Source organism: Lepidochelys kempii, chromosome 1 (assembly GCF_965140285.1).
Source record: "Lepidochelys kempii isolate rLepKem1 chromosome 1, rLepKem1.hap1, whole genome shotgun sequence".
Classification (NCBI taxonomy): domain Eukaryota; kingdom Metazoa; phylum Chordata; order Testudines; family Cheloniidae; genus Lepidochelys; species Lepidochelys kempii.
Genome location: NC_136380.1, coordinates 229,908,422 through 229,930,456, shown reverse-complemented (window position 1 = coordinate 229,930,456; position 22,035 = coordinate 229,908,422). Strand labels below are relative to the sequence as shown.

At 39.6% G+C, this 22,035-nt stretch overlaps 1 protein-coding gene across 5 annotated transcripts in view; it reads left to right on the top strand.

The window, feature by feature from the left end:
• The first annotated feature begins 4,251 nt into the window (after positions 1-4,251).
• The window catches only part of MPPED1 (metallophosphoesterase domain containing 1), a 94,832-nt gene continuing 77,048 nt past the window's right edge, over positions 4,252-22,035 (top strand). For 2 of the 5 annotated variants that reach the window (XM_073316715.2, XM_073316707.2), the window contains exons 1-3: positions 15,560-15,648; positions 15,961-16,079; positions 18,604-18,879. In XM_073316715.2, coding sequence (XP_073172816.1) covers positions 18,728-18,879 — 152 coding nt within the window. In that variant the 5' untranslated portion in view covers positions 15,560-15,648; positions 15,961-16,079; positions 18,604-18,727. Of the gene's footprint in view, positions 4,323-4,762; positions 4,848-15,559; positions 15,649-15,960; positions 16,080-18,603; positions 18,880-22,035 lie in introns of those variants that run through there. The other 3 variants (XM_073316734.2, XM_073316725.2, XM_078849344.1) reach the window with 3 other exon arrangements.

Sequence of the window (22,035 nt, the reverse complement as noted above, 5' to 3'; positions counted from 1 at the left end):
AACAAAGGATGCAACTATAAGAATGCTGCTTTTGGTGGGACACAACTGAGAGTACCAATTCAGGACAAATTGCCTAGAGCAGGGCAGTCACAGCCCCAGGCTGGTGGTTCTCCACCTCTAAGGCACACCAAACCAGCCAAACAGAGAGGACTTCGGTCTCACCCCAGTGGCTAACCATAAGTCATACAAGCAATTCCCTTAGACACGCCAGTTTTCCAGTATCAACACCAGTGCCACTCATTATGGGGACGAATGGTTATGACCCAGTAAAAGAAAAAGGTTCTCTCAATCCCAAAGGACCAAGCCCCAGACCCACATCAATATACAAGTGAGATCTTACCCACAAATCACACTGTTGCCAATCCTTTAGAATCTAAATTCTAAAGGTTTATTTAGAGAAAGAAAGAAATACAAATGAGAGTTAAAATTGGTTAAATGGAATCAATTACATACAGTAATGGCAAAGTTCTTGGTTCAGGCTTGTAGCAGTTATACAATAAACTGCAGGTTCATATCAAGTCTCTGGAGTACATCCACAGCTGGGATGGGTCATTCAGTCCTTTGCTTAGAGCTTCAGTTTGCAGCAAGTTTCCTCCAGAAGTAAGAAACAGGATTGAAGACAAAATGGAGGGGTTTCCAGGGTATTTTATATTCTTTGCCCTGTGGAAGGACACCCCTTTGTTCTTACTGTGGAAAATCCCACCAGCAAGATGGAGTTTGGAGTCACATGGTCAAGTCACATGTCCATGCATGACTCAGTTTGCAGGCAGCAGCCATTGCTCACATAGTATCTTGAACATTCCCAGGAAGACTTCTTATGTGGATTGGAGTCTCCCAAGGTCCATTGTCAGTTAAGTGTTTCTTGATTGGGCACTCAATTTGAAAATTCCTTTCTCAAGAAGCTGACCAAATGCTTCACTAATGCTATTCACAAACACACTGAGATACAAGTACATAGCCAATATTCATAACTTCAACTACAAAAATGATACACACGTACAGATAGCATAATTATAACCATCAAATCATAACCTCTTCATAGGCACCTCACACAACAACCTTTGTACAATATTCGCTGCAAATATATGACAGTGGTTGCAACAATGATCTATATGGTCACAGATCATGTCAATAACATCACAGCAACAAATATAGCTTTTTGTTTGGTTTTGATCCATTAAGTGTCAATATCTGGCAGATACCAAATCTGAAACTGGATATGACAGCAACTTTACAGGGAGGGAGCTGGTTGGCAGAAGGGGATTATGTGGCTGAGGAAGCAAAAGAGATGTGCAGTCGGTGAAGGATTTAGGGATGTGGAAGTGGGTGGAGGCAGAGAGGGTAGCAGAAAAGTGGTGGGTTGCAGATCCCGGAAGCACCACTGGCTACCCACATTTGACTACAGACTGTCATTCATCACTGTACTAATACTCCTGTATCCCATTCTGCAATGGCCCTTTGGTGACAGAAGCCTGCACTCTGTTTACTTCATAAATATCCTTACTGATTATAAGGCAATGAACTAAATAAAACTATACATAAAATATTGTCAATTAACAAAATAGACAACCCAGCCAGAAAAAACAACTTTACAAAAATAAAGTGATGCACTGCTCCACCACTTCTCTCTCCATCCCTGCTGATCTTATTAACTTCTTGTTTTGCACAACTGTTTTCCTTTAGATAAGTACATCTTTCTGTATCACATTAAATTCTTCAGTTTTTGTCTTTTGCTGCATAAATAACATGTCCATATGTTGCAATTTCTGCTGTCAATAATAATTATTTAAAAATAGGATATAAAAGCTTCTCCACCTTCAAGGATCAATCTCTTTGCATAACCAAGGGCAATTGCAGCTCATTTTTTAAAAAGCTTTGTAGCCTCATGAATTAAATTTAAAATCATATAGCAAATGTATACGTAAATGACTTATTGGGTAACAGATGATTCTAGAATATTTCTAGAGCTTTTGACCATAATTTTCTATTAGGATATTAATAATAGATAATGATACTTAGAACTTGTATAGAACTTTTTCTAAATATCTTAGTGTCTTTCAAAAAGGTACACATTACTCATATTTTACAGATGTGGAAATGGAGCAACCAAATACCCAAAGATTTTCAAAAATGGATGTCTAAAGTAAGTCTCTGAAGTTCATATTTAGCGATCTAAACAGGTGGCCTGACTGTCAAGAACTGAGCACCCAACAGTTCTCAGGACGCGCTCAGCACTCTTGAAAATCTGCCCACTTCTTTACTTAGGAAAGAACTATTTTAAAAATTTTAGCCCCAATATTTACTAATTATTCCCACATAGCTACCACACATCATTGTCCAGTAGGCCACATTTGAACCAGTGCACAGGTGTCCAATGTATCCTTGGAGGGGTTTGAATTATTTCAGCTTAGAATTACAGTAGAATTTAAGAGTTACGAACACCTCAGGAATGGAGGTTGTTCATAACTATGAAATATGTTATAGTTGTTCTTTCAAAAACTTAAAACTGAACATTGACTTAATACAACTTTGAAACTTTACTATGCAGAAGAAAAATGCTGCTTTTAACCATCTTAATTTAAATGAAACAAGCACGGACAGTTTCCTTACCTTGTCAATTTTTTTACCTTTCCCTTTATTTTTTTAATAGTTTACATTTAACACAGTACTGTACTGTATTTGAGGGGTTTTTTTTGTTTTGTTTGCGTGTTTGTTTTTTTCTCTGCTGCTGCCTGATTGCATACTTCTGGTTCCAAATGAGGTGTGTGATTGACTGGTCAATTCATAACTCCGAGGTTTTATTGTACTAGAACAGTAGTTCTCAAACTGTTGTACTGGTGACCCCTTTCACATAGCAAGCATCTGTGTGCTACCCTCTCCCTTTTAAATTAAAAACACTTCTTTACATATTTAACACCAGTATAAATGCTGGAGGCAAAGTGGGGATTGAGGTGGAGGCTGACAGCTCACGCCCCCCATGTAATAACCTCGTGACCCCCTGAAGGGTCCCAACCCCATTTGAGAACCCCTGTACTAGAAGATTGTATATCACAGCCCTTCATATGTTTATAATAATTAGTCTCTCCTCTATGTATTCATTTAACTTTCATGCTCTCTAGCTATAATATCATATGATAGGATCATTAATATATCATAGTGTGTTCCTGGCCTGATTTTGAAACTAGCAGGAGCTGTGCATGTTCAGTACCTTTGAAAGCCACGACACTAGCAGTCTGGGGCAGAGACCTTGTCTCATCTTGTTCAGTGGTACATTAATACATATTTTATATTTTGTATAGCGTCTTTCCCCCCCAAGAACTGCTAAGTGCCTCTCGGGAACATAGTCACCCCTAAGGTGGCAAGATAGCAACTATTCTACTTGGCTCATCCCAGCAAAGGAGGGAAATTTTGGCCAAAGATACCAGGGGAAATCCCAGTGTTCATATGCCTCTTACTTTTTTAAAATGTCATGAAAGGAGCACTGGATATTTTTGCACTTGCCGGAGCTGATAGCAGGTCCTTTTTAGTCTTGAATAAGTGTCAGATCATCATCCTAAATCTGCACAAAGGGCATGTGTGTGGGGAGGTGGGGGAGCTCTATTCATTCCCTCCGAAGGGACTGGCCACTGTCCGAAGAGGATTCTGGGCGAGATGGACCATTGGTCTCACCCAGTATGGACGTTCTTATGGGATCGGGTGGGAATTCTGGCCCTAGTCAATGCCCAGGGACCACCCAGCGCAGGGTTGCAGGGAGAAGCAGGGCTCAGACAGTCCCAGCGTGGGACAGGACTCCTGAGAAAGTCCCCAACAACACAGAGGGCGTCAGGGGATTCCCACTCCCTAAGGCCCCCCAAGCCCAGCCAGAGAGAGGGGCACTGGGACACAGGGTTCCCCTTCCCACCCGTAAACCAGTGGCACCACGGAGCTGGGAGTGGGAGCTCCCCAGCTCCTGTGATCACCAAAAGCAGCCCAAGGGTGGGGGCCCCTCATGCAGGAGGAGGCCGGGGGCGGGGGGCCTGAGAGCCCCAAACCATCCCATCACCACACCAGGTGGGAAGGGAGGGGGCTCTGACTCTCCCTCCATCCGGAGCACAGGGGCCGAGCAGTGGCCACCCCCCAGTCTCCCGCGCTGCAGCGGGGAGAGGCGGGCTGGCGCGGGGGGCAGCCGGCAGCCGGGGAGGCGGCGCGGGAAGGGAGGGGGGAATCCCCGGCCCCCCCAAAGGAAGAGCGGGAGGGGAGGCTGGGCTGCCGGAGAAGGAGACGGTGGCTTATAAAATAATAATAATAAATGCTGCCTCTTCACAGCAGCCCTGGTGGGGAGGGTAAGTCTCGGGGGGAGCACCTCCCCCCTCCAGGGGCGGGGGCGGATCCTTGCAGCCCCCTCTACGCGTGCGGCGCTGGGGGGGGGCTTCGCCGCAGCGCTATTCCCCCCGGTGCAAGGCGGCTGGCCGGGGGCAGCCAGGCGCCAAGGCTCCGGCTCCCTCCCGGGGTGGGGAGCCGGGCTGGGGTGGGGGGCTCGGTGCGCCGCCGCGCGAGCGTCTGGAAACTCCCCCCCCCCAAGCGCGTCAGGGGCTGGCTTCTCCCAACCAGGCTGCCCCGTGGGCTGCTCCGGGCTCCCTTCAAACACACGAACAATTGCCCCAGAGCTAGCGCGGGAGGAGGGAGGGAGGCAGCCGGCCGGGGGGGGGAAGGGCTGCTCGGCGCTTCCCGGCCCGGGAGAGGAAGAGGAGGAGGACGAAGAGGAGGGAAAGCAGCTGCAATCCTCTCGGCTCCCCTTCCCCTGCCTCAGCGCGGCTCTGCTGCTGCTGCTTGGCTGCTGCTGGGCTGGTGGAAAGGGCTGGCTGAAGGTAAGGACTGGCACTCTGCGCGCTGAGAAGGGCTCGCTCGCTCTCTGGGTTGCCCTGGATCCAGAGGGGTTGCGAGGAGCCCTTCCCACCTGTGCTCCAGTCTCCTAATGTCACCTTGGAAGTTACTTTTTGTTTGCAGAGTTCCCGTGGAGGCTCCTCAGGGCAGCCTGGGCATTGCACCACCTCTCCTCTGGAGACAGAGACATTGGGGTGGGGCTGGACTTCGCTGGGAAGTGGCGCTTTAGGGGGGCCTTTCAGGGTCATTTTCTTCACCCCATTTTCAAATACCACCAGCCGCCCGCTGCAGAACTCCCCAGATTTCATGGCACTGCTCACTTTGTTTGTGCCCTCACCTTTGAGTGGCAAAACGAAGGGGTGGGGGAGGTTGAATTGTTTCCTTTGTGGTGGGAGAGGCTTTAGTGACCTTCCAAAGTTTTGTTCCAGCAGGAAACCGTTCTATAAGTTTTTCAGAAATTAGGCTGTTTCTGGTATCATCTATTATGTTAGATGGTTGTGGTTTGGTTTACAATCTTACACGCTATATTCTTTTATGGGGGGGGAGACAGAAAAAATGGACATTTGGATGTTGTTTAGCTACTTGTGGCTTCATTAATAACTGTATTTTATATGTTGCAATTGTACATAACTTTATTGACTGCATATAGCATAGTCACTATAGGACACGGTGTATGTGTACATTATATATAAAATTAAATCAGGAAAATAAAAAATTGGTTTAAATAAATTATACTGTCTTCTAAGATTTAAAACATTCCATCACTGCTTGGCAAGAAGATCAATAGTTGAGGATGCACTTGCTATACACAATCCTGTCTTCGCTACGCCATAGTTAAAAAGGGTCTACTAATGATTATACCATTAATATTCTTTTCCAACTTCAGTAAAAGTTAGATAAATGTAACAAGTGATTAATTTATAATATGGTCTAAAACAGTTTTTGGTATTGTGGATAAATCAATAACTAATCAAGATTATTAAACTATGAAAGGGGCTACTGCTGACATGTACTAACAGTATTTCCAAAGGATTTTATTATGTATTTTAAATACAAGTTTGCATCCTAAATTTATGTACCCAAAATAGGCTTTTGACTCCTATGAGAAGAATATATCTTTTGAGAAAAGTATTTAAGGGGCCATTATATCCTGCAGTGGAGTACTAGCTTGTAATAAGAACCATGAATAATAAACTGTGTTTCATGGTGCCAGACACACTGGCAGTGTGTTGCATGCATAATATTTTTTGAATTGTTATTTTACCTATGGATTTTCTTGGCATTCTTATATGTATTATAAATGCATTAATTGATGGACACACATTAGTTATGGTGTAATTCAGCCATGGATTTATTGGGTATTATCTGGCTTTGCTGTTGTGATTTATTTAATTTGTCTCAGAGGGCAAAAAATCTTGATTGAGCACCCTTGTAATTTTTATCTTTCTGTGAGTGTACACTATATATACATACACCATTCCCTCGTTAGGTTTTATTAGAAGTAGAATAACCATTTTAAAAAATGCCTACATGAGTTCACACATAGAAAAATGCCCATTTTCAAGATATACAAATGTGCTTGATAGATTAGAGCAAATCTATAATACATGTTTTAGAACCTTCCATTAAGATGCGATTTTAAAAATATTTGAAATGGTGTTATAAACATATGAAAATGCAAATACGTGTATAAAGTTGACACTCTAGTCTTATTTACACAGGTTGTGCTTTTTTATTTAACTCTGCATGTTCAGTGTGGGAGCTATTGGTATCAGTGTAAAAAGGGCTAGAGGTCTGAAAGCACACAACCTTTCTGGACGGTTCAGCCTCTTGAGAGAAATAGTTCCCCTAACAGTGTGGTTTTGTAGGAATATCTGTTGTGATATGCTGAGGAGTTTCTCTCAAAAGTCACAAAATAATTGTCTGCTCCTACTCCTGTGGAAATCATTGGGAACAGAATTGGGCTCTGTGTTCCAAATTGGACTCACCCGAGTAGTTCCACTGGTTTTGGCCCTCGTATTTCAGTAGAAGATACGGAGTTATGTGAAGAAGTCACTATGGGCACAGTTCTGTAACACTGAAGTCAATAGGAGTTTAGCCGTTGAATTATACAGGAAAAAGATTAAACCCTGTGATACCAGATTACTATTTAATCCATTTATCAAAACAGTTCCTGTTTTCAGACAGGTGAATCAATAATAAATAGTAAACAAAGAAAAACTGTACTCCATTTATCAAAACAGGTCCTGTTTCCAGACAAACAAAACAATAACAATTAGTGAACAAAGAAAAATAGTGTATAGTGAGAATTTTAATACTGAGAACATTAATAGCAATGTTCATCCTTATTAGCAATAATAATAAAAAAGAAATCATAAAGGTCATTTTTCAGACCTTGCTTTGACAGAAGCTAAGGATGAAGGGCCGGATTCAGAGGCGATACGTAAGGTAGAGTAAATGAGACTCCCTTACACATATTGTACTGACACTGGTGTCAGAACTGGAAGAGACAGAACGTGATTATGTTAAAGTAGGGTGAGGGCTACTTGCGTGTTCTGGACCTTATACTGTTAGACTCTGAATGGAGTGCACACATGAATAGAGTTGGGTGTAACTACAATAGAATAGAGTTGGGTGTAAGTTGGGTGTACTGACTGAGTAAAAGGTGATCTTGCACCACTCTATACATTATCTCTGAATATGATATGGAGTTTTTATGTTAACCCTCAATATTCTGGATTATGTCTATCAGAAATGTTAAGCATGCATCCGATGAAGTGAGCTGTAGCTCACAAAAGCTTACGCTCAAATAAATTTTTTAGTCTCTAAGGTGCCACAAGGACTCCTTTTCCTTTGCGGATACAGGCTAACATGGCTGCTACTCTGAAACCAAGCATTTTTTTGTGCATACAGGAGCGGGAGTTCTCAAAGTTCATTTTCTCCTCTTTATTCCCTGTCAAAAGCCCATGCTTTGGATCTAATGTTCTTCTAGGTAAAATAGTTGTGAATTTACTGCTTGTGAAAGGTGATAAGAGTGGAAATGGAGTCCTGCAACTGTTTCTGTGTAGAACAGATACCGTATGGACAGTAGCAGAACTGTTCTGCTAATGAATATCCAACTGGTGCTGCAGGGACCACTTTAGAGGGGTAAAGGAGTTTATTCTTTATGTCTATTCACTCCTTGACCTCCTTGTTGAAATTGTCAACAAATGTGCCAGATGTGATGTGTTACCAGAAGTTATGTTCGTACTACCAACTAACCCTCACTATGTAACTTCCAGTAACAGCTAATCTGGAATGGATTCATTACACTGACTACATGTAAAATGCTTAATTTCCCCATTCAGTCACTGAATTCAGTGACTTCACTGGGAGCAGGATTGGGCCCTTAATGTTCTTTCAACATACGCTATTGTATTTAATTACATAGGTACTTATTAGAATCAATATGGTAAGGATGGGTCAGGATATCCATTAAAATGCCTATTTTTAGGAGTATTGGTCTGTATATTTCAGCTGTAAATATTTGCTCTGATTGAAGCTTGTCTTGTATTTTTTTAGCTTATGAATTATTATTAATAACAAGGTTACTGTTACTGGCAAATATATTTTTAAAAGCTACTTTTTCTGCAGAATCTTTTCTTCCTGACCTCCTACCCCAATTCTTCTCTATAGGCCTAGTCCAACTCCTCTGAAGGCCAATGAAAGTCTTACTATTCAGCCAGAGACTGAATCTAGCAGAGCAGCTGCAGAAGCAGTGGTCAACGGACACAGATATTTTCTACAGTTTTGACAGGATTTTCTCTGGCCTGTGCTGATTGGCTGTTTGCTCCAACCTCCTCCAGTTTCTTCACCTCAGTGTTACTCCATGCTTGCCTATCTTACCTTCCATCCCTTCCTTCTTCTCACCTGCTCTGTCCCTGTAACCTCTCTCCCTTCCCATGCCTTCTCTGTAACAGCTAATCCCTTCCTATCCACTCCCCTTTCCCCCGACCCATGTAAAAGAACTAATGTGGCATTGCTGACTAAGCTTTTTGGGGAAGGGACTGTTTACTGCTCTATGTTTGTACAGTGCCTAGCACAATGTGGCCCTGATCTGAGTTGGTTCCTAGGTAGTGCTATAATAAACATAATTATTATTAATAATTAATAATACCAGTGACTTCAGTGGATGCCCAAACACACAAGTTCTACTTACTGGTTCTACAGTCATAAACTAATAAATTCTTTTCTCAGAATTATATATAGCGCCTGGTCTTGAGAGTCCTTTCTTACATAAGTAGCCCCATTAACGTCAGTGGGACTTGTCATTCCTCACTTGAGGAAGAAGTTGCGGGTTTGGATTGCTACTCAGCCATGCTGGTACACATAAGGAATATACAAAACAGCCACCTAAATTTCAGCTTCATTTTGTTACACTTGTGTATTTGTATTTGTATCAATGCAGCTCAGCTTCCTTAGATGCATTCACTGCGGGTTTCCTCCATGCATAGCTCTCTCCTCTCTGACATGGAAGGCAAGAGGGCTCAGCTGCATCTGCATCCTCCCCTCTCCTGTGGGCCTTATGGAGGGCACCATGTGAATCTGGAGTTTGTTCAGAGGGAAAGGGGGAGGACTGGGAGGAGCCCAGAAGCTGATACACATTTTGTCCAGCCCAAGGAGGCTTTCTGGAGAAGATAATAGGGTCTGAGCCCATAATATATTTTCCCTGGTAGAAGTCCTGTAGTGCAGCTCCTGTGTAAACACAGGGTCTTTGTACGGATGGCTGTGGCTTCCAGCAGATCCCTGGGGATCTGGCACATTTGGGCTTTTTCTATAGGAAAATCCTGATACCTCATTCCTTTCACCCCTAATAGAGATGATATGAGGGGATTTCTGTGGAGATTTTCTCCTTCCAAAGGTTTTACCGCTGGAGGGGATGACCTGGCTCAGTGGTTGATAGGGCAGTGCGCTTTATCTTCAGTACAGGTCTTATTTACCTATCAGTACAGAGAAATGCTATGTTTTAAAAAAGCATTGTTTCATTTTAGATCATTTTTAAAAAAATACTGCCAGCACCTTAGGTTATTAACCTGAGAATTTTAAAATTCTACTTTACTTTTCCCCGTTTAAACTCTGTTCTTACTTTTTTGCATTTCACTCACTTTGAGCAGTAGAAATAGACTGGTCAGTTTTACTTTCTAATTCTCTTGCACGAACACAATGCTGCAGTGTTTGGGTTGTCAACACTGAATTTGAATGCTTAAATACAAACAAATTTAAATGAACACTTAAAAATTATAGCATTTCTATTAATAGCAGGCTTTGTAACATTCCTGCCTTAATTTTGGTGTGAGGGAGATAGGTGAAACTACCAGATAAAGTCTCTTCAATGGCTTATGGGTGCCATATTCTACCCTCAGATATGTGCGCACAACTTAGTGGAACAAGTTTTGCTTGCTTTACTTTATAAGTAGTCCCACTGAAGTCAGTTATGTTACTTGTGTGAATAAGGCAAACAGGGTTTGGCCCATTGGGAATTGTATATATGTATGTTCAGAGGCCAGGATTTGACCAACTGTGCATCATATAACCCACATGATGCAGTGTCTGGATGAAGACTATCAAAGAATGCCTGAGAACAGAGCTTTTCAACTGTGAGTTTAAACCAGACATCCCAAGTACTAGTTTGTTGCATGTATGTTTTAATACTTACTTGTAAATTTCTCAAATATAAAATATTTTGTTTTTTAAACATACCTTAATTGCTGGATAAAATGACAGACCAAATTTCAGAGTGAAGTGTAGAATTAAATAATCACAGTACTAAATTGCTGATGCTTTCATGGCTTTTATACATTTACAGTTATTTTTTCTTTAAACTGAGTATTGACTTGGTTTATCATTTTTCTTTAATTCATATCCTTAACTTCCAGTAATAATATCATGAAGTTTGATGAATATTAGGAGAGGAAAAAGAGATTTTTAAGAGTAGTGGAAGAGCTTTGCAGCTTTTATGTATGTATATAAAATTTTCTTGACTAGACTTAACTTACATAGATTAGCTACCGCTAATTTATTTTGGGATTAATATAAACAACCTTAAACCAAAACTGTTTTTTTTCTGAAAGAGGACTTGGTTTATCCCGTAAGAAAATGTGGCCACTTTAATACCTTACCCAAGTATGATATGCTGGATAAATTTAGTCAAGATCTAATGTAGGATTATAATAATTTATTTAGTCTCAATAAACGTCTTCTCTTTGCTCAGTACATTTGTGTATGCAAACACTGTAATATTCTTATCTCCAAGATGTGCTGGGTGCTCATGATATATTGTAAAATAGAGCCTCTTCAGGGTCTGAAGAGGAAACAGAAGTATTATTGTGCTGCATTTGTATTTTAGAATGAAAAGTATAAGTGAGCAAGTACTTGTGTACCCCAGGACATGATCCAGTAAGTTGTACTGTTAATAATTTAAAAATGAAACAAATTTTTGTAAAATGAAGAACAAGCAACTACAATTTTGTGGGCGTTGGAATAAGAGAATTAGAAAGCGCGATCATGTAGTCATAATTCAAAATGATATATACTGAAAGGCTTCTGAGCGGTAAACGTATTAAATCAGTACAGCTATTAGATTACTTAGGTGAAGTATTTTAATATTCAGTGTATTCTGACTGCATTCATCTTCCTTCCTTGTCTGCCTGTCTGTCCACAGGACTGTCCAGAATTGTGGCATACAATAAGTAAAATATTTCTATTGATGAAATTCAGTAGAAATAGGCAAGGAGGCATAGTTTAAAAAGGAGACAGACTTTAATGTATCTTATTTCCTCCTTTTATATCTATTTACAATATGCATACAATCTTTTTTGTGACAGTTTCACCCAACAATTGCTTCGGTGCTCTTTAAAACTAAAATAATGACAATAACTTACTTGTATGTGTGATCAGTGGAGGAAAACTAATTTGAAGAAAATTAATTTCAGTAAAAGATTTTTTTTACCCAGTATATGACAGGTAGTTATAAGCAGCAAGACATAATGTTGGGTTTTTTTTTTGTTTTGTAAGTAAGGGGGAAAGAATTTGAATTTTTAAAAAACGGCTGAGGTAGTTTGAGTTAAAGTGAAATAAGAGGTCTCATTGAGTCACCAAAGCACATTTTTCCACATTATAAATCAGACATTACTCAAAGCAGTTCAGATCTGTGGAAACAAATTATAGGCTTGATGAAATGGTAAATCCTGTTAGATCATGAGGATGACATCACGCCAATAAACGATCAAAATCCACCATTGAGAAGTGACGTTTAAAAAGAGGGATGCTAGAGATCTATTTCAGTTAGACATGCTCCTGAATCAAAGGACTTTGAGTCTAAGGCCTGGCCTACAGTTAAAATTTAGGTTGACGTAGCTGTGATGCTCAGGGGAGTAAAAAGTCCACATCCTGAGCAATGTAGCTATGCCAACCTAACCACCAGTGTAGATAGAGTTAGGTCAATGGAAGAATGCTTTTGTCGACCTAGCTACCGTAGGTTGGGGAGATGGTGTACCTGCACCCCTTCTGTTGGTGTACACTGCATCTATACCACAGGATTAAGCCAGCATAGCTACAGTTATATCCTAAGGGATCAGAGCATAGAAGTATATGCTCTGATTGACAGTTGAGGATTGTGAAACCTGTGATGAGAGCAATTTCTAAATTTTTACACTATACAACTTTTGTGCCATCTCATGACTTCTCAGTGGCATTCCCAGTGGAGAGATATCCTTGTTACAAAAAATCACCATAATTAGCACCCTTCTTAGCAGTTACACCAAATTGGTCATAGAATGAATGGGAATGGTGTCTGAACTACCCTTCTTACCCTCAAGAAGGGGTCTCTCCAAGCAGGCTTGAGACACAAACGGGGTTCAGGGAAGCTTGCAGAGGACTTCAGTGTGCAAGGCTGTCACCCTGGCACCTTTCAGCAGCACTAAGCTGACATCTTAAAAAGTTAATGGTGCCATTTAATGTAGTGCTTCTGTACCTAAAATGGGGTTAGGTTTCTAAATAGAACTTTTAGATCACTAATTCATAACATAGAAATCTTTGGGGAGCTTGCAGGGGGAGGAAAACACCTTAAATGACACTACAGATTATAACTTAAATATCCCCAAGGAATCTATTCTCCTTTCAGCATTCTTTCTTAACTGTCATTGACACTAATGGCAGGTACATAACGCATTCACATTGGGAAAAGTAGACTTTTAAGTGCATATTTCAGTGCTACACATTATAGTCTTAGTTCAGAAAATGTACATTTTAAAAAGTTCCCTAAATATGCATTTATACAACAAACTACTGGCTCACAGGGAGTACTTGAGGCCTAATGGTTCCAGAAGTACATTTGTACAGTACATGATCAGCCTCAACAGCTACCAGCCTCTAATGGCCATTTAATCAAGCTACCTTTGTTTTAAAGTCCATAAATAGGCTGAGAACATTTGATCTCTTATTTTAAGGTAAATTCAAACCAGCCAGAAGAGACTGTTCAGTAGTCGTGATTTGCCAGCATTTTTGTCATCATTTGTCTTAGCAAACAAACAAACAAACAAGAACATATTCCTTTGAAGCAGTTTTTAATTGCAAACTTTCCTGTAGAAGAACATCTATCCAGTTCCTGGTGGCAGAACTGAGAGCAGCAAAATGATCCTATTTACCAGTTTATGTCAGGATTATGTAAACATTATAAGTTAGAGGGAAAACCTATTAGAGCATCCAGCCTGTTTCCCACATTAAATGAAATAATTGTTTCTTTACTGATAGCACTAGATTCCTTTAATGCTGGGCTATCTCCATCAACCCATCCCTTGTTTAAAACAAAAACAGAGTATTTTAGAATAATGGATTCAAATGCTACATCTTACAGTAGTGTTACTGTGATAATTGGCACTCTTACTGTAGAACACTCTGTGGCACTGGATTTTTCTAAAAATAAGGTTTTTGCTTTCTTATCTCAAGTAACTTGCTTCTATTCCTGAGACAAACTCAATGAGAGCAGTTTTGCCTGCAGTGCAGAGGAAGATTTGAACTCTCCACCAAGCACTATTGAGTTTATTTACTCCATCAAAGATGTATTTGCACCATAAGCAGCCACACTGTATTACTGTACTATCTATCATGAACTCTCATACACTTCTTTAAGAGAACGTATTGTGTTTCTAAGCACCTCTTTCCCTGAAATATGTGGGCTTCACTGTTTTAAAGCTGAATGGAAATGCCTTAATCTCCTCTCCGTTTGCTACTGCACTTTCTTTCTCAATTGCATCCCCGAATCCCAGTTCTTCAGACTCTCCATGAACAAACTCTAGCCTACCTCACATATCTTCTCTCTGTCTATACTGTTCCCACTCATCTGCCACTGGCCTTGTCTCTCTTGCTCTTCACCTTACCTCACTACTGTTGGTGCAAGAGCTGCAACTGCTCCACTGCTGCTCTTATGATCTGGAATAGCCATCATATGTTTCTCTGCCTCATGGACTTTTCATGTATTTGCAAAGCTTATCTCACAATACATCTCTTCTTCACACTTTTTACTTCTTAATTTCTATCTTCTGCTTATGTTATTTTAACAACCTACCAGTAAGTATTATTTAAGATGACAACTACTGTACTTAAGCCATGGTGCATTTGGATCCAGGCTCTTGTCCAGTAGCTGGGAAGGTTATGAGAATGCCTCAAAACAGATGTTTGTCATGGGACTGACAAAAAATAGGTGGTAGTGGGGACTGTAGCACAGAGAACAGAGTAAGTTAGTTGAGGAACAATGGACAGGGAAAGATAGGAATTGGAGGAAGAACAAAAGGCAGAACAAGAATCAGAGTGGGGATGGGGGAAGGGAGATTAAAGTGAAATGTTGGTTTGCAATGGAAAAAGTGAAGGAGAGAGAGGTTAAATTAAACAAAGGAAAGATAACTCATGCAAAGGATGGACTGGAATTATTTTGTTTGGTACCTATACAAGAGAATATTGGGATGACATTAAGAAAGGAAAATTTTAGGGCTGAAAAAACAAAATCAGGAAAACTCCATACAATGAGTTCTGTAAGGCCCCAGTTCAGCACGGGATTTAAGAATGTGCCTAATTTCAAATAGATGAGTTGTCCCATTGCAGAATAATCTCCGAGTGGAAGTGGTGGAATTCCTATTGAAGGCAGTGGGAAGACATCCATTTAGTACAGTGGTTTTGGATCAGACCTTTGGGGACATTTAAAAGTAAACTGGATAAAGTCCTAGAAAAATAATTATGCAGAGAACATTCCTACACTGGTAAGAAGATGGATAGATCATTTAATAGAATCATAAATGTTGGAGATTGAAAAAGAACTAACATCCAGGATTGTGATTTTTATTTTAATATTCATATTCATGAAACCTTTTTTACATTTCTCTGTATCTCCCTGGCAGCCATCCCATAGCTCCATAAGTCTGGGGGAAGAGAGTGGTTAGCATGTGTTGATGTGAGGATTTGAGTCTTAGTGCTGTATGTTAGTAGTGTTGGGCATGTGATTTTAAAACTTACATGGTACAGCTGCAGGTAATTATTTTCCTACTGCATGTCACACCCTGTTCTGGGTTATGGGGGAAATTTCAAATTATTTTTAAAAAATCTTAAGGAATGTTGCAAAGGAAAATAAGGGGGAGTGACTAGTGTCAGTTTGGATAGCAGTCAGGCTGGAGGGAGACAGCTTGTTCTATCAGTCACCAAGAATGTTAGCAACCAGCCAGCCACTTATTCAGCAAGGCATCAAGAGAGTGAAAGGTAAGGATTAAAGACATTTGTGTATGTTGCTGACAGTAGCTTCATCTGTTGAATTAATATTGTTAGTTATGTACTGTGGTTATATTTTTCTGATTTCTGTTTAGGACTAGTTGTTCATGTGATTGCTAGCTATTTTTTTTTGAGGGTAAGATCCAGCTTTTTGGTTCCCTTTCCTATCCTGGACAATTTGTATGTCTCCAGGGTGGACAATGTATGGCTGTCACTTGGTAGAGGGCTCAGTAGTGCTATGAGAACACAGTTTTTTCCTCTCAAGTGAGACATACTGGCTTCTCATTTTCTGCCTGTTTACAGGGTGACCATCATGCTGAGTGTCTCTGGCTAGCATCCATGCAGGCTGGCTTAGTGCTGTGATTCACAGGCTCTCCCATGTGTGAAGACACTGGATCCTCACTTATGAAAACCCTTCTACAGTAAGTGCTATCAGAGCAGTATATTTGGTACACTTTTCTCAGTGTTTGGGAACAAAGTATAATGAATTCTACCAAAAGCAGCTAATGTTAGTGGAATTAGCAAGTGCTATTGTCCACCTTGTCCAGCGAGGAGGAAGTAGTTAATGCATCTAACTCAGAATGAGGATTCCTGATGTCTAGGACTGGTTCTGCCAATGATTCTCTATGTGACCTTAGGTAAATCATTCAGGCCAGGATTTTCAAAAATAGGAGCCTAAAGTTAAGCATATTTAGCCATATTTTCAAAAGTTCTGAGCACCCAGCAGCTCTCACTAAGGTCAGTGGAGCTTTTGGATGCTCAGCAATTTTCAGGATCAGGCAGGTACTTAAATATCGATTTAGGAGCCCAACTTTAGGCTCCTAATTTTGAAAATATTTGTCTCAGCTTCACTGTAACCTTGGGTTAGCCATTTGTAAAATGGGGGAAAATTTTACACACTGCACCAGGGTCTGGTTGAAACTTAATGCTTTATAAAATATTGCAAGACCCTTTTGTAGACACTTTGGAATTTCAAATTACTAACTGTACTGAATTTAATTCTAAAAATCACCATTTATATTAGTTTACTTCAAACAGATGTCTGTTTATTCAGAGCAGCTGGTCCAATATAAAATCTCTGACTTTGACATGCATGGTCCATATGAACTTTTTTGAAAATGCACCATTTTGCATACAGTGCTTCTAGGACAAGACCTCATATCTGCCATTTTAATCTTTTAGGACTTGTTTATACTACTGGGACTCTACTAGCTGCCATAACCCCATAGTGTAGACACAGCCTACAGTGACAGGTAGCATTCTTCCATTGATCTAGTTGCATCTACACTAGGAGTTAGGTCAGCATAGCTATGGCGCTCAGGCGTGTGGATTTTTCCCTTTCTTGGGCAACGTAGCTAAGTCAGCCTAAATTTTAAGTGTAGGTCAGGCCTTATTTCTTAAGTCCAAAAATGTGTACTCTGTTATTCTTACAAGGATCATTCTTCTCTTCCCTCCTCCTGCTTTCAAGCGCTTCCATTCTGCTGCCTGCTCCATAACATGCACACAGCATCTGAGAGTGTTTAAAATCCAAAATTTGCTTGGCTGTTTTTCTACTATTTCCTTACCACTCATTTCTAATGGAGTCAAGAAGAAATATGCTCTTTTTCTTAAATTCTCAGGCTATGTCCCTGTAGGTTGGTAATGACAGCAAGTTATCATTTTACAGCCATGTAATGAAATGAACTAGAGGTCTCATCCCAGTTTCACAGAAGACAAACTTCCACCTTACAAAAACTAATTCCAGATTTGGCACCCTGGTAGGCAGTCTTAATAGCTAGGCAAAGGACTAGTGATTACCGACCATGAACTGCCTTCCTATCATGTTTGGAGGTGGTTCCATTAGAGTGGAACTGAGATACATTGACCATGTCTGTGAGATACTTGCAGAACCACTGCCCAGAGACTGTATATATTCAATGATAACTATTTTATAATGTGAATATGGTAAAATTAGTTCCTTTGATACAAAGTATTTTTTCAATAAGTAAACAAAAACTAACAATTTCATAAAAGAGCCTTACTTTTATTACCAGTCATGAAATAGTTTATTAAAACTGGGAGAGGGGGGAAGGCGACGGGATAGACAAAAAGCTAATTTAATTTACTTTCTGCTATTTTCAGTGGTTACTTTTAGCATTTCAGTCAGTTTCACTTCCCAAACAATCATTGCTGCTGTTCTAGGGTTGGATACATAGTGAGGAGTATCCAAAATGGTTTCAATTGATTTTCTTTTTAAAACTTAATGAAAACATTTTTATTGGTATAAGGCTGTGAAACACCCCATTTTCCAATGAATCCTCTATTTGGGGCCTAAACTAACTCACAGTAGGATATGAGGTGTGATAGTGGAGCAGTAGCACTTTAAGCTTTCATATCTGCACTAGGAGACCCTTTAGAAATTATTACAAAGCCAGGCATAATATAATGAAATGTGAATGGGAAACCCATTTTGATACCCATTTCTTATCTCAAGGGAGCTTGACCACACATACCTTTCATGAATGCCACAGCACTACTGAAAAACAGGCCTTAAACTGGTGATTTTTAATTAACTTAAAAATGTGTTGCATTTTAGTCATTCAGAGACAGTCAATTGAACATTTTTGAAGGGGGCTATGATATAAATATTCACTAATACAATGGCTGGGGGAGTAAATAATTGTGTTGACACAACCTTAAAATTGACATACCAATACTGCATGGTGCTAAATTTGTGTTTAAAAGTCTTAACTATTTGAACATGTTGCGCCATGTGTTCTTTTGCAAGTGTCCCTCCCCTGCAAACTCAGACTAAAATATATTCATCGAGTTACTGAGTTGGAAAGATTTGTAATGAGTTCTTTGAGCTGTAAATGTTCCCCCACGCCCTTTAAATCTTCATCTGACATTAAATAAAGCAAATACAAAACAGATTAACTGTCAAACGGTTATGCTCCATCTCTTCAGTCTGCTTTTAGGTTTCAGAAGGGGAGCACGTTGATGAGGTAAGGAGACAACATGGTCTTCTTCCGTCGATGTAGAAAGATAGCACAGATGATTGTCTGAAAAAGCTGTACTGCACAGTGCAAGCATGGCTTTCGCCCAGTCGCACATTATGGCCGCTAGAAGGCATCAACACAGTAGACTCATAATTGAAGTGGATGAGTACAGCTCAAACCCCACACAGGCGTTCACGTTCTACAACATTAACCAGGGACGTTTTCAGCCCCCACATGTGCAAATGTAAGTATTATAGTTTTGTTATTGCTCTAACACAGCCTTCAGAATTGTTATTGCCTTGTCAATGTCGTATTTGATGGACCAGTCAGAAAGAATTCAGAGAACAATGTTTTGCTGTCTTTCTAATAATAATTACTGATACAATTCAGTCCATTGGGGAAGTATAGGTACTTTTTTAAAGGATAGAAGAGGAATCACTATGCTAGCACAATTTGGCCTTTATAAAAAGAAAAAAACAACAAGGAATGTAATTAATCTAAGAGGTTTCATATAGATAATATTTTCCACAGTTTTAGAAGCATTCATCAGCTTTTTGAACTCGTATTCTCAACTTGAATCACATGTAAATAGCTGTTGAAATACCAAGACTGTATTCAGAATAAACATTCTCCTTTTGCTCGGTTAGCTGTATTACCGCTTTGTACTACCAAAAAGAAAAAAAAAGACAGCAACAAATAAAATAGTGCGGGTACCCATCCAACAGCCTACTTTAATACCAGTGTGTGAAAGATATGGAGTGCTTAAAGAGTAATTAAAATAATGTGTTTGTTTTTGACTTTTTATATATAATGATGACATCAGTAAAGTTAACTGTTCTAAATGGTGATTTACTTTTAATGTCAAGTGTAGGATCATAATTACAAAATAAAACCTGCCATAAAGTTGAGAGCCAGAAGGGAGAGCAAAACTGTTAAGCCATTACAAGTAAACTAAGTATATAAATCCATTGCAAAATATTTTATAGGAAATAAAAATGTAACGTATTTTATTCTATTCTTTAAAAAGAGAATCAATCTTATATTTTGATCAGAGAACTGATTTTCATTTAAAAAAAACTTTAGCAGGACTGAATAAATTGGCTTAGTTTCATCCACTACATTTAATACATTTTGGTGATTTCTAAACATAGGGAATGATTCATTTAAAAAAAAAACGTGAGTGGATGGTATGTATCTTTTCATTGATATTTTACATGCAAATTGTGGTACAAATTGTACACCATAGAAAGGAAACCTGAAGGCTAATGTGGACACATGCCTGCATGTGGGCGGAGTTAGAATATAACTCTCTGGAGCAGGTTTTTGTTATATATGCCAATTACAATAGGGTCCTGACCCCTAGCTGGGGCTTTTAGGTAGTGTCCCGATACAAATAACGAATAAAACAAATATAATATCTGCATCAGGGAACATCTTTTGTTTGCAGAGCTGGCAAATGGTAACAGAAAACAAAAACAAAAAAATTGATTCACAAATATTTTGGCAAACAGAAGTGCCAAGTTCAGATCTCTGAGATTTGTGGGGCATATTATTCATTATATGTGTGTATTCAGACAGCCGCTGGGCATTCATGAATACGTTTGCCAATCCCAAAAGTTGCGTATATGAGTTTTCGTCACAAAATTTGGGTTCGAAATTAGTTATTCATTATTGGCCATTTGCTACTCATTATTCTCTTGTTTAATGTTGCGGTCACCCAGCCAGTGAGTGAATACAATAGCATGTGACTTTGGTGATCCACCACACAACACAGTGAATACTCTAAAGGGAGCAGTTCACAAACAAGCCAGTCTCTGAAAATTGTTCCCCAAAAGTGTTCAACACTCATGAATAATTAATGCATTTGAAAAACGTTCATGCAAACCAGAAAATGTGCTAAGTTGTAACAAATAATATTTATAACAGTAGTTTGACCAACTCTATTTGTCTAGACAGTAGAAATCTTGAAGAATTTTTGTGAATACCTACAGTATTTATATTGTTCTTGGCTTTTACAAATTAACAGAATGGTGAGAAATGTAATGTTGCATCTCCTTTATGCCCATAAATATTATGAGTGAAATCCTGGCCCCATTGAAATCAATAGTAGTTGTTCCATTGACTTCAGCAGGGTCAGGATTTCACCTTATTAGTGACTTATATGCTTCAAAATCCCTAGTTTAGTGATGTTGCAAGTAATAACAAATAAACCCAATATAAACTTACTCACCCCCAAACTTTCCATAAATGCTTTTCTCCTCAGTGCTTTTGGCTCTCCTCCAAAGTGCTTCTGACTTCAGCCTTACAGCTAGTACACAGTTTTTCTGGTGCTCAGTGCTGTCTTACACTCCCTGTCTTACCTTAACTACACCATCCAGGAGTATTCCCAACCTCTCACAGCATTTTCCTGGCTCCATCTTTGTCTTTCTTGTTCCTCCGTTGCGAGGTGCTTTGGATTGCTACAGTTGGCAAATGTATTTTATTATGATAATTGTCATCTACTGTTTGTTAAGCACTGATATTGCAATCAGAGCTGTAGAAGACATAAATCGTGACAGTCGTCCCCTGAAGATTTAAGGTCTTGATCCTGGCTGTATGCAGGCAAACCTCTGCTTCTGTATGAAACTTCTTTGAAGCCCTGTGTATATACCAACCTCCAGCAACAACTGTTGTCCTGAAATTTTAGCTTTGCTTTTCAATTTATATGCTATTTAAACAAAACATATAGATCGTAAGGGCCTCATTCTTCTCTTTCCCTTACTCACAGTGCAAACAGTTCATTGGACATCAGTGGGGCTACTCAGGGCGTCAGGTGTTGCTCAAGGACATCAGTCTCAGGCCTTAAGAAATTGTGTCCTACAATACAATTAAATGTGTTTATGTGAAACCTGACATACTTTTGCACTGTTGTACTGCAAAAGCAATTCACACATCCTTAATGTGTGCATATTTTTGTGACACTGTGATCTGTATTTCATTTATTTATCATATTTATTTATATCTGATACATTTTTTGGCCCTTTGTACAAGGTTTTAAAGCAATACATACCTTGGCTGACCAGTGTGAATCAGGAAAATGCTTCCCACAAAATAAAATTCTAAATTGTGCATAAGGAAAAGCGTACGTATTGCGTGCTGCATACCTTGCCGTTTTAAGTCTGTTGTGTTTTCATTCAACTTCAGAGGAGGACCATGTGAAATTTAGGTTATGATTTGATGCACAAGTTACTGCTGTTCACCTTGGCTTTGTTCCAGTGATAGGCAAGAGGGAAGAGGCATATTTAAGGGATGCACTTTATGACCTACACTGAAAACCCAGCAATGTAAATTCATATCAGCACATTTTATTTATTTTGTACAAATGCATGAGAACCCTGGGAAAGGTACATTATTTTTCTGG